Source organism: Pelmatolapia mariae, linkage group LG1 (assembly GCF_036321145.2).
Source record: "Pelmatolapia mariae isolate MD_Pm_ZW linkage group LG1, Pm_UMD_F_2, whole genome shotgun sequence".
NCBI classification, from domain to species: domain Eukaryota; kingdom Metazoa; phylum Chordata; class Actinopteri; order Cichliformes; family Cichlidae; genus Pelmatolapia; species Pelmatolapia mariae.
The window spans coordinates 9,105,099-9,123,956 of NC_086227.1; the positions used below are offsets into that span (position 1 = coordinate 9,105,099).

General features: G+C 39.9%; 1 protein-coding gene and 1 long non-coding RNA gene across 3 annotated transcripts in view; both read right to left on the reverse strand.

Annotated features, from left to right (window-relative positions):
• mapk8ip1b (mitogen-activated protein kinase 8 interacting protein 1b) overlaps positions 1-17,383 on the reverse strand; it is a 51,159-nt gene extending 33,776 nt beyond the window's left edge. Inside the window, exon 1 of one of the 2 annotated variants that reach the window (XM_063471106.1) lies at positions 17,228-17,383. In XM_063471106.1, the coding sequence (XP_063327176.1) occupies positions 17,228-17,304 (77 nt within the window). In that variant the 5' untranslated portion in view covers positions 17,305-17,383. Of the gene's footprint in view, positions 1-4,366; positions 4,617-17,227 lie in introns of those variants that run through there. The other variant, XM_063471114.1, reaches the window with a different exon arrangement.
• LOC134625830 (uncharacterized) lies at positions 6,255-6,907 on the reverse strand. Its single transcript, XR_010093763.1, has 2 exons — positions 6,646-6,907; positions 6,255-6,567 (listed from the first exon to the last, which is right to left on the reverse strand). It is a non-coding gene; the product is annotated as an uncharacterized LOC134625830 (long non-coding RNA).
• Positions 17,384-18,858: the final 1,475 nt, after the last annotated feature.

Consider the following 18,858-nt stretch of genomic DNA (forward strand, 5'->3'; position numbering starts at 1 on the left):
ATGATATATACATACATATATATATATATTTATAATGTCTCTCACTTGTATTCTACTACAACAATAAGTTAGTGACCAAAGCTATCAAAAAACAACATTTTAACTGATTGGTTTAAATTGCAAGTTTTGAGCAGTAATCCGGACTTTTCAAGGGATATTATGAAACGCTGAGTCTACAGAGTTATAAGTGAGCGGGACTGAGACCATAACAATTAAGTCAACAGTGAGAAAAGTGTGAAGATGGAGAGAAACATGGAGGGAGGTGGGAAAAAGAAATACTTTAAAAAATAAACTGCCTCTTTGTCTGCAGCCAAAGAGAAATCCCAACAGAGTGTATAGCACAAAGCAAATTACATTGTCACACTTCGAGGTTCACAGGGTGATGGGCTGAACAGTTCTCAGATAAGACGGGCTGCACAGTCACATCGCAGTTAAATAAAAACAGAATGCAATTATTTGCAAATCTTATAATCCCATATATTTTCTTCAAAGTAGAAAACAGATAACTTTTTGAATTTGATGGCAGCAACAAGTATCACAAAAGTTGAGACAGGGGAAACAAAAACCTGGAAAACTATGTGGTAGTAAAACAAAACATCTGGCAACAGGTGAGTAACATGATTGGGTATATATAAAAAATAAATAAATAAATCTTGTGGCGGTAGAGTCTCACAAGTAAAGAAGGACACAGGTTCCCCAATCTACAAAAAAACTGCAGATATAAATTCTGCAACAATTTGTTACTCAGTATAAAATTGTCACAACTTTGAATATCTTATCATCTACAGTATATACAGTAACATCATGAAAAGATTCAAAGAATCAGTACTGGGTGCTTGTGATCAAAACAGCATCCCAACTTTTCTAAAATTGGAGTTGCAAATGCACTCATTTAACAGTTGATTAGGTACACTCAGCTAAAGCTAAGACGATAATACAACAGTTCTCCAATAAATCCTTCCTTCATCAATGTTAAGTTTTCAGTTCAGTGGAAATTTTGCTAAAGAATTTTATTAGGTAGTACAATAAATTATTGTGAATCATGCATTTTTTGCCTAAGCATTATAAATGGGATGGGCAGTAGAAACAGCTGCCAGTTTCACACAATCCAATCAGCAGCTGTCCATTTATGGGCTCAAATTGTGGTCATAAATATTTTGTATGTGTAAATCAAATGCATATTTGTGTACTGAGTTTTGTAACATGGTAAACCAAAATATCTGAAAGTTTTATGTTTGTGCATCTACAGATGAGAATTTGTGTGTGTGTAAAAAAGATTTACATGAGTTACAAAATGTTTTGTTAAGATCTGGTTACAGATACAAAGCAAAAAATTACGTGTAAACCTCTGCACTCAGGTTTCCTGGCTGCGTGTGGATTTCAACTTACAAGTACAAATTTTGACCTGATTTTTCTTCCTTTCAGCTGATTGGTCAATGTCATGTCAATCACAAATTTAACAATCCAATCAGACAAGATGGGTTTGGCTGTTGGAGTGGTGCTTTACTGAGCTTCAGGTCCTGGAAGAATAAATGCCCTTTTACATGCCAGCCCACCATTTTCCTTCATCACCAGGAAGGAAAACAGTCTGTGCGTGTCTGAGTTCGGTCACAGGTTTTTTGTGTCACAGGTTTACGCGCTTATACAGAGACCTCCAGTATGGGCTACTCCACAGCCTTTTCAACAGCGCTGCAGACCTCGGGGGGGGAAAGCTGTGGAAATGACACAGTCTTCACTAGTGGAGATAGTTACAAAGCTTTCTTCGTTATGAATTAGCGATACATGTTTTTATTGGATATTTGAAGATAAAACAACAGAAACTCTTGTAGAGGACATAAAGTCAGAGATAGAAACAACAAGGAGCAGGCGCATCTAGTACACGTGGAGGTGCTGCAAAAACCCACAGAGCTCAGCAGCCAGCGCAACAAATTCTGGATCCTTGGCTTTTAGTTAGCACTTAGCATTAGCAGCGCATGCTGCTGTCTGTGAAAGGGCTAGCGATTAGCTTAATTAAGAGTTAAAAGTTCAATAAGGTCATCTGTATCTTATCAATTATTTAATGTCAAAAAGCTCTCTTGAAAATGTCAATCTGTGAAATACAATATTTTTTTAAACACTAACAACTGAATTTAAAATTCACCTTCCTGAAATTGAATTTGTATTTTTTAAAATTGTAATATTAATAAATTGAATTCTATTTAAATGTGTACACTGATCAACAGGAAGTTTGCTGGACCAGATTATCTAGGCAGTACTTGATGTGGTAAGAAGACTGTCATTGTTCCATAGTGCCACAAAAGTATACAGTGTTTGGATTGATCTTAATCAGTATGTAATGGTAAGGTTTTGACCCCCAGCCCACTGACACAGTCCAGCTCTATTGACCTTTCCACATATGTCTGCAAACACTCGATGCACCTTTGCTAGCTTTGCCTTGAGGCAACTGTTGTTGTGATTTGGCACTGAATAAATACAACTGAAAACAAATGGAATTCCCTTGGGATTATATTCGTGCACTATGTATACTCATCATCTCACTACACTTACAACCCTACCAGCGATCAATGCAGGCTGACTCAGCAGACTGCTTGGGCTGTCCAGGTCAGAGATTCCTGTGACACATTTACTGTGTCATCATTACTGAAAGTGAGACATGGCAAATAGGGTCAAGATGTAGTAACAACCGGCCGACATCAACATCATCACCGTGACACAGCACAGAAAACCAAATAAATTCAGCAACGTCTCACACAGGACGGGACTCGGGATTCGACATGGAAACTAAAGGCTTCATATTTTCAATTTTCAACAATTTTGGCAAAGTTTAGAAAGACCAATTCAAAAGTAGTTCTGTAATAAAAAGGAACACATTCAAGGATTGAAAATTGACTAATATGTCTCAAAACATAAATTTCTCTCTACAACATGTCAAAAAAACCTTAAGTTCATCTCTCCTTGGCTGATTTGAGCATTTCCTGCTCAGATCTGTGATTTTGATCCCATTCTCAGCACATTTTATCTTTCGGCTGAGATTATTTAATTTGATTATTCGCTTTAAGTGATGTGGGTTTTAAACTGTTCAGCTTTTAAACGATCCCTGCAGACAATTCCCATCAGCTCATGTTGTAAAACAACTTCAGATTGTAACAACACTGCAGGACGGATGTTTCAGTTTTATATCGCTAAGGATGTGGGACAAACTGCAGCATTATTGTAACAGCAGGTGGTGACAGGGCAGCCTGCTGCCATGTTTGTGTCTCCTCGGCCTGTCTCTCTGCTTGTGTTAATGAAGGGCAGAATGACCTCACGCTCAGGCCATGATGTGCTTGGCCAGCTCAGTAATATATAAATATCTCTATATATGTATGTATATAAGAAACAACCCAATATAACACTGATAGAACTACATTTATCTAAGGCTTGCTTGCAAATTCACAAATGGCAAACAAGGTCAAATACGGGTATTTTCCTTTTAAGTCTTTTTTATGTTGATCTGAATTTGATATAATCTCTGTGAGAAAAAGACATTTTGCAGTTTATCATATAGGAAGGTCACACAGCAGTGAGAAGAAGACTTCTGTTAATAGAAAGAGATAAGAAAAATATGCAGAATGGAATTAAATCTCCTGACAAAGAGCAATGAGAAATAAATAGTGCTTCTATATCTTTTATTACAGTGAAAACAGGAAAGCCATGCTCCCCACACAATACTTCTCTTAAATGCTACGATCACATGTGTTTCTGTGTTGTGTTGCTCTGATCGTGCTATTCTACCTTTCAGCCCAGCATTTAGTCGTCACAGCAGCTCCAACTATACTCTTTTCCGTTCCTTACTCCCCATCAAGTTGCACGTTTATACTACCACTAGGAATTATGAGGCTGCATGCTCTCTGTCATTCATTAGCTTCGCCCTCCTGCAAGGACAGGAGCACAATCAGGACCGTCCCGTCCAATTCAACAGATCCAAGTACAATCACCCTCTTCTCCATCATCAGCTGCATGAAAACAAACTCTGAAGACAACGATCCGTCCACACAGTGCTTCTCCTACACCGGCAGTTCCACTGTAATACACATGCAGCAGGATAACATGTGATTGCCTCTATGGTCCTATTTTTGGTCATCATAAGGCAGCAACCACCGCTGCACGTTCTACCTCTCTTGTTTAGATACAAACGTACACACAGTCATATAAAGGCGATCTCCTTCAAGGGCATGCCTGTACCAAGGAGATGCCAAATAGCAAGAAGAAGGAACATTAGCAGTTACACACTTGCAAGGTCACACACAGCCATGTTGCTGCATGCCAATAAACTGAAAAAAGAAAAAAAAAGAGAGAGAGAGAGAGAATAAGACAGATGTCCTACCATTTCTCCCACTGGTCCTCCATCCAGCCCTCTCCTCCTTCCCCTCCCGAATCCATACTGTAAGTGAGGAGGGCATCCACAGCCAAGAGGAGAGGAGGAGGAGAAGGAGCAAGAGGGTTAGAAAGTGAAGGAGGCAGTGAGGGAGGCAGAGAGGGAGGAGCGAGTGTAGGAAGAGAGCTGGGGGAGAGGGAGGAGGGGAGCAGCTCGTCCAGGGTCGATGGAAGCGGCGTCTGATTCAGAGCCCTGCTGCTGCTGCTGCTGCTCATTCGGAGGGAAGCGAGATGGATGGGGGATTTTTTTTCCCCCAAAGAGAGGAGCTGAAGCCACCAGAGAACAGTAGTATTATATAACCCTCTTTCTCTCTCCCTCTCTCTGATGTTTACTCAGATTTACTATGCCAATGCTGGAAACTGCTGGTGTTAGCAGATCATCTAACAACACGGGAAGTCCAAACAGGAAAAACATCAGCACAGGAGGACACTCCTCTCTCGCTCTCGCTCTCTCCTCTATCTGTGTAAAACACGGTCACCCTCAATTATTCATGGGGCTCATTGATCACAGAAGACTTCTAATTTTCCCTTTTCCATCGCTCTTTTTCCCTATTCATCTTCTTAAAAGAAGATTCTGGCTTATCATCATTCATGAAACTACTGCACTCTCCAAGGACTGCACTCAGTGCTGAGATCTGGCAGCATGGCGACAGTGATAATATAAGAAGGCTGACAGGCCATAAAGCAAACGTAGACAGGTGCCCAAACAGTCACACGGTATATTCAGATAGTCTGCAGCACTTATCGTAAAGTAATGCTGATAAATAATAATACTGTTTTTTGTAAAATTGAAAAATTTCACTTCAACAAAACCTCTGACTAAACAATACTACTGTTTATTTGTTTTCACCAACTGGAACATTTTTTCTGAAAACATGTAGGGGCATTCCCATTTTGGACATCCCAACTTTTGACGAGGAAGTTCTTAAAATTTGCTCTCACTAGCGTTTGAGTTTTATTTTCAGTTGTGGGCATTTAGGTTAGGAAATCACAATGAGTTCAAATATGGTTTTACCATGTTAAAGACAGGTTACAAAGTTCCATTCCCTTATTTTCCAGGGTGCCCGTTTACCTCTCATGTTCTAGGGATGTAGCATTTCTCTAACTTCACTTTAACACACAGCTGTAGATCATAATACCAGTTTGCATGGACTGTAGATAAAATATGCATATAGTTGTTTCCACTTTGGTTTTTTGAAACCAAAGAGGTGTCTCCAAATTTGAAATGATTGGATGGATGAAAGAACTGCCAGGTATATATAAATGCCTTAATGCACCTTTAAGACCGATTGTCTGCATGATCAACTCGGTCACCTATAACATCTCCAAGTTTCTGGCTTTGATCCTCAACCCGCTGGTGGGCAGCTCTGAACACCACATCCAGAACACCCTGGATGTTGTTGAGAAGGTGAGAGATGTCATTATGGAGGCAGATGAAACCGTGGTCTCGTACGACGTTACATCTCTCTTCACTTGCATCCCAGTCACGGAATCGTTGGAGGTAGTCCGTAAGAGATTACAGAATGACACCAACCTCAGCAACAGGACCACTCTCAGCATCGACCAAGTGTGTTTTCTTTTGGAACTAGGGATGGGTATTGATAAGATTTTCACGATTCCGATTCCATTTTCGATTCTGTTTAACGATTCGATTCTTTATCGATTCTCTTATCGATTCTTTTTAAAAAGGAGAACACTAAGGTCGATTAGCTTAGAACTTTGTTTTATATCTTGTCTTTGAACAAGATAGAAATTTAGGAGTAACAGGGCCTTACAAACCCAACAGTGAGATCTTAAGAGATCCACAGCCTACGGCTCTTCAATGGGGTGTCACAGGGTCCCCGGGGAAAAAATTGTAAATGTAAAATAATAAAATAAATATTCTTCTGTAGCAATAACAAAGTATAACATAAATTATTCTGTAGCAATTACACAAGAATATCCAGTAATGTCCCTGCCTACAATTAAACACATTCACTTACCGAAAATCGGGGGCATCTGCTGTGGCAAATGGGTGCAAGCCTTTTACCACAAACTTAGTCACTGCTCGGTGACATTCTGGCCTGAAAGGAGACGCTACCGGTAGACTGCAGCGAGAACTGCCAGCATCTGAGCCAGCCAGACTCTGTCTGTCTCTCTCATCATGGTCACCTAAATGCACAGTAATGGCAGGTTTTGTAATAAGGCAGATCGCGCTAACACAATATGCACTGTTAGTTGATTATTTACCTGCCGCATTAACGGGAGAGGACGTGCAAACGTTACCGCTGCTGCTGGGTTGAGATTCACGAGTCCGGAGCGGAATTAAAAAGACGACATTCATTTAAGGTTATCGCGTGTTTTGTGAGCAAATGCTTTTGCATATTCGTAGTGTTTCCTCCCTTAAATGAAATATCTACTTTGCAAGTATTGCAAGTTGCCCTGTTGTCATCCGTTCTCGTAAAGTATAACCAAACTTTTGAGCGTTTGAGCCGCCATGTTTCCTGCCAGGTAAATGACACTCCGCAACGTGGTGACGTCATTCGGGGCGACTGGAATTGATAAGGGAATCGTTTGCAAAAATGCCAAACAATTCCAAGGAATTGAAACAGTGGGAACCGGTTCTCAACATGAACCGGTTTTCGATACCCATCCCTATTTGGAACTGTGTCTTCATTCCACCTACTTCACATACAAGGGTCAGTTCTACAGGCAGAAACATGGGTGTGCCATGGGCTCCCCAGTTTCACCCATCGTGGCCAATTTGTACATGGAAGAAGTGGAAAAGAGGGCGTTGCTATCCTACCCTGGAACACCACCAAGCCATTCGTTCAGATATGTTGATGACACCTGGGTGAAAATTAAATCTCAGGACGTACCACAATTCATGGATCACATTAACTCAGTGGACCGACACATCAAATTCACCAGGGAGGATATGAAAAGTGGCAGGTTAGCCTTCTTAGACTGTGAGATTTCCATCAGTAATGGGGGACATCTAAAAGCTGACGTGTACCGTAAACCTACGCATACGGATCAGTATCTAAGGTTTGACTTTCATCATCCACTGGAGCACAAACTGGGTGTCATTAGGACGCTACAACACAGAGCGAACACCATCCCCACAGACACAGCGGCCAGGGAGGCAGAAGAACAGCACATCAAGAAGGCCCTGAGTAAATGTGGTTATCCCAGCTGGACTTTTGTCAAAGCAGGAAAGGCACCCAAAGAAAGCTCCAGCCGATCCAGGAGAGAAGGACAACCGCTGCCCAAGCGAAAACCTGTAGAGATCCTATATGTGTCAGGAGTATCGGAGCAGTTGAGACGCATTTTTTCTAAACACCGGGTCTCTGTGGCTTTTAAACCCCAAAACACGCTGCGCCAAAAATTGGTCCACCCCAAGGATCGGGTCCCCCGACACAAACAGAGTAACATAGTGTACGCTGTTAAGTGCCAGGAGGATTGCCAGGATTTATACATCGGGGAAACCAAACAACCTCTGGCGAAGCGGATGGCACAACACAGAAGAGCTACCTCGTCAAGCCAGGACTCTGCAGTCTATTTACACCTACAGGCCAGTGGACACTCTTTCAATGATGAGGATGTACACATCCTGGACAGGGAGGAACGCTGGTTTGAGCGCAGAGTCAAGGAGGCCATTTACGTGAAAAGGGAAAGACCATCTCTGAATCGAGGAGGGGGCCTAAGGGTACATCTTTTGCCATCTGACAATGCTGTGATTGCAGCCATTCCCCAACTCTCTGTGAATGGTACTCATGGCCATTGATCAGTGGTCTTTGATCAGTGGGTTTTGGTCAGTGGTTGTTGATCAATGGTCATGAGAATTTGCATAATTATGATTAAGGAACTGACCTCCCAGCCCATTGTTCCTTCAGTGGGCTGGTTTCAGTCATTATGCAAATGTACTGTTTATAAGATTGGGGAAACCTGCAGTCAGCTGAGACTGAAGAAGTCACTTGGATGAGTGACGAAACGTTTCTCCCACAAAACACTATGTCCAGATGAACAGAATCAACTTTTGGAGATTTTCTTTCCTGGATGATTGAGAATGCATCAAGACATACCATAGGTGAAAACAGACACCTTGTCATCATTATTTCACCATCTTGGTGAAACCAGATGTCACAAGCAAAGCAGGGATCTTTTAGAAAAACTAAGGGAACATTAGCAACTTATCTTTCTCTAAATATAACTGTAACTCCTAAATTAGGTTTTACTTGTGCTGTACTTGCTTTTAAAGAGAGAGAGAGTGACAGAAAAAGAAGAGCGAGAGAGGGTCCTGTACTGTATAAACAGAACGGAGTGCTGTCAAGTCAAACATGCATTGTTAGCAGAAATGAGACACAGCAGTAAATGATCATCCACTGGGAACAGCAAGCAGGGCAATTACTGTCCACTAGCTCCTACTACAGGTGAAATTCAAATCAACCAACATGAAAGCTGCAAATGAAAAGGTGAAAGTAAAGAAAGAGGGTCAATGGTAAATGACTCAAACACTTTTGTGGATTCATAATTAAGATATTACTGATAATCTTTTGATTTTACAGTAATTTGGGGAAAAAATGGAAAGATGTGCCTAAGAGTTCTGATTCCTCAGGACAAGAAAAAACTAGAAAAAAATCCTGAACAACATTTAACTGATGTTTGCAGCAACATTTACAAGAGAAATGAAGGGCATTTTCCAACTTTCTTTTACCAGAGAGCTAGTGTCCCTGATGACACACTACCTAATTTGAAATGTAAATCTACTGAAACAAGGTGCCAGCAGCAGCATTATAGCAACAGTAGTGACACAGCATAAGTCAAATGTAAGCACAAAAGTACTGTTTTCAATGTTAATTTTAAGTAAAAATATAATATGACTGCTTAACGCTGCAGTTAAAGTAACTTAATGATGTAACTCTTCTGCTTTCGCATTATTGTCACATATTAAAATTGAAAAATATTTTCTATTATGGATGCTGAATTTGGATCAACCTTTTTAACCAATTGCACAATGCATCCTTTCCACCATGTAAGAGCATCAGTAATTGTATTTGAAATTTCACAAACTGCTAGCCAGCTAGCTCATGTCCTTTCCATCTTATGTTTCCCTACAGGCATGCTGGTCAGGTGACTTTCACGTTGGAACAGCACTTGGTAACAATAGTATTGGCTGTTGTCTGATGATCTACAGTGAGCTGGAAAGGCATATCTAACCAGAGCCTGAGGAACGAGAAAAGCTCTCGCCACTTTATCTCACTACGGCTGTAGAGCAGAACAGGCAAATACCTGTGGAGTTCATTCAACGGATTGGAAACTTATTAGAGAGGCAGTTGATTATTTCTTTATTATTTATAATGTGGTTAGTGTATATGCTATTATTTAATAATTCATTAAATTTGTGAGTGTGCTCAACAACATTTAAAATATGTGCACACATGATCTGCCTCGCTGCCACAAATACAATCTAATTCTGAGGGAAACATCCCTAATTATTTTAAACATAGTCATGTGTAAAGACTTTTCCTTCAGTTTATGTTAACATCATTCAAAGTATTATCCTTCTTACTTTATCCTGAAATATATGTCATCATAGCTGGCAATACTGTTGTGAAATCAACTTTCTTCCACAGGCTACAATCCTTGCTGTAACGTTACTAGACAATTCGACAACCACCCTAAGATTTCAATCTGTGTTTTGTGAGCAAATTTTAATGTTAACATTTTAAATTAAAAATATGCCAGTATATCAGTGTTTTAAAATACCTTTTTAATAAAGGAGTCTGTTTAAGTACAGTACATAGGATAATAATTGTGGTTTGGTAATGAATTGGGCATGGAGACTCATGTAATCCTACTGGTACCAACTTCTAAATTTCTGGTATCATGACATCCCTAGAACAAAGTCCAGCTGCCTTCTACTTATGTTCTTTAAACACGAAACAGATGAATGATGACCTACAAAGGTATTTTCCATGCCCTTAAGGTGGAAACTTTTATGATCAATATTGGAAACGACAGTCAGTTCAATGAAATACATAACAAAAACTACTGGCAACTGGCAGCACACCTGTGTTGCCAATTTCAAAATCTTACGTAGTCCCGTTTTCAAGTTTTTGCGTTCACAAGATTTTCAGAAAGCATACTCTGACCGTGAGGTCAAGATCACTGACATTCAAACTTATCCAAGGTTTTTAGTAGATGCACCTATGGTATCAATTTGAAAATCCTACGTATCTTTGTTCTTGACTTATTACATTCACAAACCTAGATGTCCACTCCACCCGCCTGTCCACCTGTCCAACGGGGTGATGACAATACCTTTATTTCAGCTCCATTTGTTGCTAACAGAGTGAAGGTTCCAGCTTAGACAAGTTAATCAAATCAAACTAATGCTACTGACATGATAAACCAATCAAATAACTTACTAGAACTCGCAAACCCTATTCACAGAAAGCTATTTTATAACTCTAACAAGTGATTACAGTTAACTTGTACCTGTTGAGAAAGACAGGCATTACCTGATCCATCAACAGGGATCTCAGCTGTCTGATGTCTAATGAGTTTTTCCCTTAAAGCACCCTAGAGTAGTCTGCAATCCTATACTGTCGTTCTGCTTCATATCTTCTTAAATATGCTTAACTACGCACACTTGCACAGATACAGATTTCCCACTACGCCCTCTTGTGCCACAAATGAGTTATGTGAATAATGCACGGCAGGTCATTTTAAAACAACAGTTCACATAAATGTATAGCCCACCCCTCACCACCCCACTCCCTCTAAATGAAAAAATACAATCCAGGTTTGAGACTTCCTGAACACCTAATTTCACATTAAATATTACAGGATAGCTGAAGATTAAATTCTGTTTGGGGATGACTAGTTGAAAGGTCTAATTATTTTATGCAGCCTTTATAAGTTTTCCAGTTTTCCTTTTTTTGTAGACTATATTGTGCAGCATTTTGTTGTCCTTTGCTTAATATCAGTTACAATATGACTGCCGGTTTCCTGAACATTTCAACAGTTTCTCTTCATCTCCAGGATGAACATAAAAAGGATGTTCAAATGCAGAATTCAACATCACTTTAGACTATTTTTTAACTCTGCTGTCACGGCTCACTGTCAGCTTGAATATCATTAACACCACATTCCACAGTTTACACACGTTTTACCAAAGCTGCCTAACAGGAAAACGTTTCATTGTTGTTATAGTGCACAGTGTTTATAACAACCAAATCATGAGTTGTAAAACTCCTACTAGATAAGAACTGATATGAATTTAGAGATTCAGATTTCCATTATCGACATCACTTATCGATTAGTGTCCTTATCGATTCTCCTGTCAATTGTCATTGGGTTGAGAGTCACCACCATTGCTAAGCAGCCAACACATCAAAGACATCACATTTGTGGCAAATAACTGTATGCTGTGCGGTCAAATGTTTGTGCATGCTGGAGGCTCTGATTAGTGTTGGGGTCATTACTTAAAAGTCAAAAGATGTATTACTACTCATTATGTTACTTTCACTTTTCTCTGTAAAATGACATGAAAATCATTGTCTCATAATTTACCAGTTAACAATAAAAACCTATAGGCTACAGGCCAACACACCAACACAAACTCCTATTCTAATGAGGACACACTCATGATGTTTCTTTCAGTATTAAGGTATGAACACAAAGTTGACAACACAAAGCAATAGGGATGGGTATCGAAAACCGGTTCTTGTTGAGAACCGGTTCCCACTGTTTCAATTCCTTGGAATTGTTTGGCATTTTTGCAAACGATTCCCTTATCGATTCCAGTCGCCCCGAATGACGTCACCGCGTTGCGGAGCGTCATTTACCTGGCAGGAAACATGGCGGCTCAAACGCTCAAAAGTTTGGTTATACTTTACGAGAACGGATGACAACAGGGCAACTTGCAATACTTGCAAAGTAGATATTTCATTTAAGGGAGGAAACACTACGAATATGCAAAAGCATTTGCTCACAAAACACGCGATAACCTTAAATGAATGTCGTCTTTTTAATTCCGCTCCGGACTCGTGAATCTCAACCCAGCAGCAGCGGTAACGTTTGCACGTCCTCTCCTGTTAATGCGGCAGGTAAATAATCAACTAACAGTGCATATTGTGTTAGCGCGATCTGCCTTATTACAAAACCTGCCATTACTGTGCATTTAGGTGACCATGATGAGAGAGACAGACAGAGTCTGGCTGGCTCAGATGCTGGCAGTTCTCGCTGCAGTCTACCGGTAGCGTCTCCTTTCAGGCCAGAATGTCACCGAGCAGTGACTAAGTTTGTGGTAAAAGGCTTGCACCCATTTGCCACAGCAGATGCCCCCGATTTTCGGTAAGTGAATGTGTTTAATTGTAGGCAGGGACATTACTGGATATTCTTGTGTAATTGCTACAGAATAATTTATGTTATACTTTGTTATTGCTACAGAAGAATATTTATTTTATTATTTTACATTTACAATTTTTTCCCCGGGGACCCTGTGACACCCCATTGAAGAGCCGTAGGCTGTGGATCTCTTAAGATCTCACTGTTGGGTTTGTAAGGCCCTGTTACTCCTAAATTTCTATCTTGTTCAAAGACAAGATATAAAACAAAGTTCTAAGCTAATCGACCTTAGTGTTCTCCTTTTTTAAAAAGAATCGATAAGAGAATCGATAAAGAATCGAATCGTTAAACAGAATCGAAAATGGAATCGGAATCGTGAAAATCTTATCAATACCCATCTCTACAAAGCAAAAAGATGAAAACCAGCACAGAGAGACTTTAATGCGATCGCCACAGTGATTCTACTTTAGAAACATGAACAGGGAGAAAAATCCTAGAGCCTGACTGCTCATCAGTTTGTTGCCTGTTGAAGTTCAGGGTCTGACTGTTGGGCTGGGCTCTACACTCAGCTTTAACATCACACTGGGTTCTTGGCTAGCTTAGCATGCTATCTGTGCAGACAATTGCAAAGAGCTGAAGTTCTTTTAGCAGCGCAAGTTTTCTGTCCTGTGTGCAGTTTGCACTTTACCATCGTGCTCTCGTCCTTTTGTGCAATAAAAATAAAAGTTATGTCCATATTCATGCTGTAGACTGCACCGCTACTTTCCAACTGAAGTGGAACCAATAAGTAGAATCGATAGGAAAGCAGACTAACAATTCCAAGGAACTGAACTACTGGGAACTCAGTTTCCATCCTCAGCGGTAACATAAGTCATCCAGGGTACACCCCCAGTAAGAACAAACTTTTCAGTAGAGCAGAAGACACAATTTGCATACTGATAAACCAATAGAAATAAATGATTTTGGCAAAAAGAATTTTACCTGCTGTACATTTTGGATTACAAACCTAGAACCTTTACTAGAAATCTATTAATATACAGACTGACTTTGTGCAGCTATCTGACTTTGTGTGGCTCAAGAGTTAGCAGTTCATCTTGTAATCGGAAGGTTGCTGGTTCGAGCCCTGGCTCCGACAGTCTCGGTCGGTCTGTCCTTGGGCAAGACACTGCACCCGTTGCCTACTGGTGGTGGTCAAAGGCCCAGTGGCACCAGTGTCTGGCAGCCTCATCTCTGTCAGTCCGCCCCAGGGCAGCTGTAGCTACTAGTGCTGGGCGATATGGAAAAAATATTTATCACGATATGAATTATTTTATATCACGATAACGATATATATCACGATATACCACCTGACCTGTGGTCATCTGGAAAGTATGCAGTCTGTAAACAGCGAGTGGAGAGGGTGCAGTCTTTGTTTTGAGTTACTGTAAAGTATGTCGCAAATCCGGGTGCATGTAAAGCAGCACCATGTTGCAAAACCACAAGACAGTTTCTTTGCGAAAAATATCATTTTTTTATACTTTATTTTCTCTTGCATAAAGTTAAGAGCATGTATAGTGAGAAGACAACACTAATATATTTGCACAGGCTATTTAACCCTTTAAGACCTACCATAGAACCAAGTCCGCCAGAGCTTATCTTTACATTTATTTATTTTGAGTGTCTTCATAGTTTTATTTTTGAGATACACAAATTTTTATATATAAATGAAAATAAATAAATGCAAATTTGCAAAAAAACAGCATGTGCATCAAAATAAACTATTTCCAACAGTGTAATTTGACTTCTAAGCATCCCAGAAACGATACAGAAGAGCATAAAGTCAAACATGACTTTTAAAAACACCAACATAGACTTTGAAGCTTAAAAAACTACATTTTCCGCGAAAGTGACGTCACTTCCGGTTTCGGACAGGTAATGGCGGACATGCGATAGTTGCGCTGACTTATATTCCAACTAGGAAGTGTTATGAACAGCTGATCGGATCGGCAAAGCCTGTTTCTGGAATATTATGTTTTTGTTGCTGCAAGTCTGGAATATTATGTTTTTGTTGCTGGAAGTGCTTTTTATGCAATTTTTGCAAAGCTATATGTGGAAGAAAACCGTGACTTAGGACAAGCTAATGGAATAAGATGTAAGTACAACCCCTACGGTTTCATATGCAAAAAAAAAAAACATTATTGCGCTACCTTACGTGGTTACAGTTCTACAGGGATTTAAAAATAGTTAGGGAAAACGGAGTGTGCCTGCTCTGACCGGTTGTAAAGGGTTAATGATATATTTTATGTAATAATTTGTAAAATTCGGGTTAGAAACGATAGAAACGATAGAAGACAAATGGCACGATAGACACTTTTCTATCGTCCACACGATATATATCGTCATATCGCCCAGCACTAGTAGCTACAATGTAGCTTGCCATCACCAGTGTGTGAATGGGTGGATGACTGAATGTAGTGTAAAGGGCTTTGGGGTCCATAGGGACTAAGTAAAGCGCTATACAAATACAGCCCACTTATCTGACTTGTATAAAAATCGAATGGGTGTCTTTATTGCATCCTTTCTGTATAACCCAGTTCTTTATGACTAATACAGAATTGGGTTGCACTCAGATTCATGCCACAAATCCTAACGCGCCACGAAAACACCAGAAATAAAGGTGAGGCGTTTATGTGTCTCACTTACTGAACATCTCCAACACAAAGAGCTGGTCTCTTAACTGCAGTGGCTTGGGCTGAGACATAGGATTTGACTGTAGCGTGCGCAGGCAGGGAGGTGAGAGAGAAAAACATGACAACATATGGCCGCTCTGGGACTGGGCCAGCCCCCGAGATTTTGGATTATCGGGCTTCTTTCCTCTAGTCAGTCACATTTCCCAAATACCAATCAGCAGCATTCAATCCCCAATAACAGATCATGAAGCGAGTGACTCCTGATTTAAAGCAAGGAATTGATTATTTACAGAAAACAAACCATGAAATGCTATTGCAATCTGAATTATTGACTTTTTTCGCTGCTGTTATTAGAATTTAATGTGCTTGGTTATGCTTTACATGATTGTCTGTTGTCAATAAAGGGCTGAACTTCTGTGTCATACCTATTGTATATTTTCCTGATGGTTTAGACATAGACTGGGATGTCTGTCATGCCGCTGTCATGAAATCCTGAACAAAGGTGTTTGGTGGTTGTTTTCAGCTCAGCTAATGAGACAAGGACAAATCTGGGCCCGAGGCTGGGTGTTTGCAGGAATGTGTGTGTGTGTGTGTCTGTTGCTGTCTCACTAGAGAATATTGATCACAGGCCTCCATCCTCACAATAATCACACTGAAGTAATGCCACAGCTTCTCTTGAAGCAGCGCTGCAATGGTCTGGAGTGTGTGAGACACTCAGCATGTGAGAGCAGACATCAGCGTGGAGCTAATCTCTTGTAGTGCTCAGCTCTACAGGTTGAATCCCTCTGACTGGTCACCTGACCTACCGTTTTTAAACAGCTGATATCCACATGTCCAGTTTGTAGAGCACAAAGATTCCTCAGACTGCTTTTTTCAGTCTGAAAATCAACCCACGGAGCAAAACCACAATCTAAATTATTATTGTAAGGATGTAATTATTTTACTGAATATTTTATTTACTGAGTACATTAGGCTGTTTAAAATCAGTTTGACTGTGTGGCAAACCTATGCATTGTAAAAGTACCCACTGAAAACTCAGTTATTGGGACAAATAGTATACTTGTTTTCTTTTTTTTGTTCTGTCTTTTTGGTGTTTTATTTTTTAAGCTGTTATAAGACTAATAATTCAGGAAGAATGATTCAATAATATTTTAAAGTGTTTCCGCTAAATATCAAAGTTTACTAACTGTTAAACCACAAAAGTGAGCTTATGATGACGTATGGCTCTGATAACATTTCCATAAAATCATCAACACAATCAGTCCCTTAAATATTCTTTTGGAGGCATATGCTTTACTCCTTGTCTGTATTGTTAAAATCCGAAAATATGACACTAAATCAGTGTCGGGTTTGTCGAATAAAGAGTTTTAGCAGCAAATCAAGCTCAAAATGATGCAAACGTATGATGGAGATTTGGACTGCGTCGTAAAGGAGTACTAAAGCAAGGGAAAAAATATGTATTTAAACATGCACTACGACCAAGTATCCTTGTACTGTGAGGATTTTGAAGCAGACTAGCAGAAAGTAGGGCATATTTAAATCATGTTTGCAGCAGGGAGCTCATCGCTTGTGTCTGTCCACCGGGAGCAGACACGCCCAAACACAAAACATGCGACTCAACAACACACTGCAAGTCGGAACGCTGGAAAGACACTGTTGCTGCTGCAGCGGCTCCAACCAGCCAGCATCAGCACCTTCGGATCTGCAGAACCGCAGTGGTTCATCCCTCATTCACAGCCTCCAGCCTGGTGGGCAGGCTGGCAGCTCGGTCGCTCCCTCCCTCCAACCCTGTGTCCGCCGGGACCTACCTGAAACTGGCCGGGGACTTCACCTGGATGTTGCGGCCAGACGGCGGGGTGGCTTTCCTCTTCTCCCTGTCCGCCATGCTGCCCCTTTCTCATTTCTCCGTTCCGCTGTGCAGCTGCCCGGGAAAGACACCTGAGAGAGGTCCGGCGATGCCGCGATAGGATGCTGCCTTCGAAGACTGTGGGAAACATAGTAACTACCTAAAGTGGGGCAAGAATAACCAAAACTGATAACGCCCAAAGATTTTTTATGTATTTGAAAATTATCCAGTTACGTAATGTGAAAAAAAAAATTTTTTTTGAGGAGGCTTATTATTTATTGTTATTTTGATTTCATTATCATGATTGCGATCTTTAACACCGCTAAATCATGTTTTTTGTTGTTGTTTTATTTTATTTACAGTTTAAATACATACTCTTAGAAATTATTCCAGTACTCAGTCACGATATATTTACCCCCTACAATCACCAACTAACCATTACATCTGATAAGCCATTTGTGTTTTCCTTCATTAAAAAAATATTATATATTATACTTTATGTAGACTTCTATAGCTGCTCAGCACAACGTTAAAGTGGATGTTGACCAAGGTGACATGGTCTTATAGTTCTGTCCCTCTCGTTTTTAAACAGACAGAGTTACATAGCTGAGATGTAATTTCCAAAAAAATCACCCAAAATGTGAACTTGAGGAGGGTCTTAAACATTTGCATAAATATTTCTGAAAAAAATGTGAGTTGTGTACGTCCAGAGGTTGATCAATTAGATTACCTCATTCTTCACTTAAACAAGTGTCAGATTTACATTTAAGCAGGTTATTCCCAAAACAGAAGACACAAAAATAGACTTCAGACAGTCGATTTCCATCTTTATACAGAAGAGAACAGAAAATTACTGCTATATGAGCTATAGGACATTAACTCACTGGGTTCTGTTCTATCTGGATTTATCTCAGACTACACAGTTCAGTTTGCTGTGAGGACTTTTTTTTTCCCATACAGGTACGAGCGGCTACTTTTTTGTAGTCATACAAAATACATGTCAGATTATCATATATTTTTGTAGCCTTTTTTGACTACAAAAATATACGATAATCTGACATGTATTTTTTATATGACAGCGACAGTCTATGTAATTAATAACATGTCATTTCTTTTGACTACAAGGGTTTAAAAATTAACCCTTCTTTGTGACATTTACGAGTAGACCCTGAAGGCAGCATTAGCCAGCACGTAGAAGAGAGTTTTGAGGAACTGATGAAAAACTAGAGAAATACAGGGGTGGCAAGCCTATTTCAGGAGTTTGCACAGGACCGGATTGATTTGGACTATCATATTATTAAAGATCAGCTTAAATATTTTACATGTAGCAGTTGTAATTTTTCATGTAACACTGTAAGGTGTACAACTTGTCTTCACAAAGAAAAACATAGCTGACAGTCTTCAAGAGCCAGCAGAGGCTGTCATTGTACACATAAACACTGAAACGCTGCATATCAAAATAGAAATGCAAGTAGTCTAACGGAGTATTTTTTAATACATCTATTACAAAACATTTATTACAAAATCAGCCTCAGCCCTGAACCTAATACTTCGTGACACTTGTCACAAAATAGTTTCCAAATAATACTCATA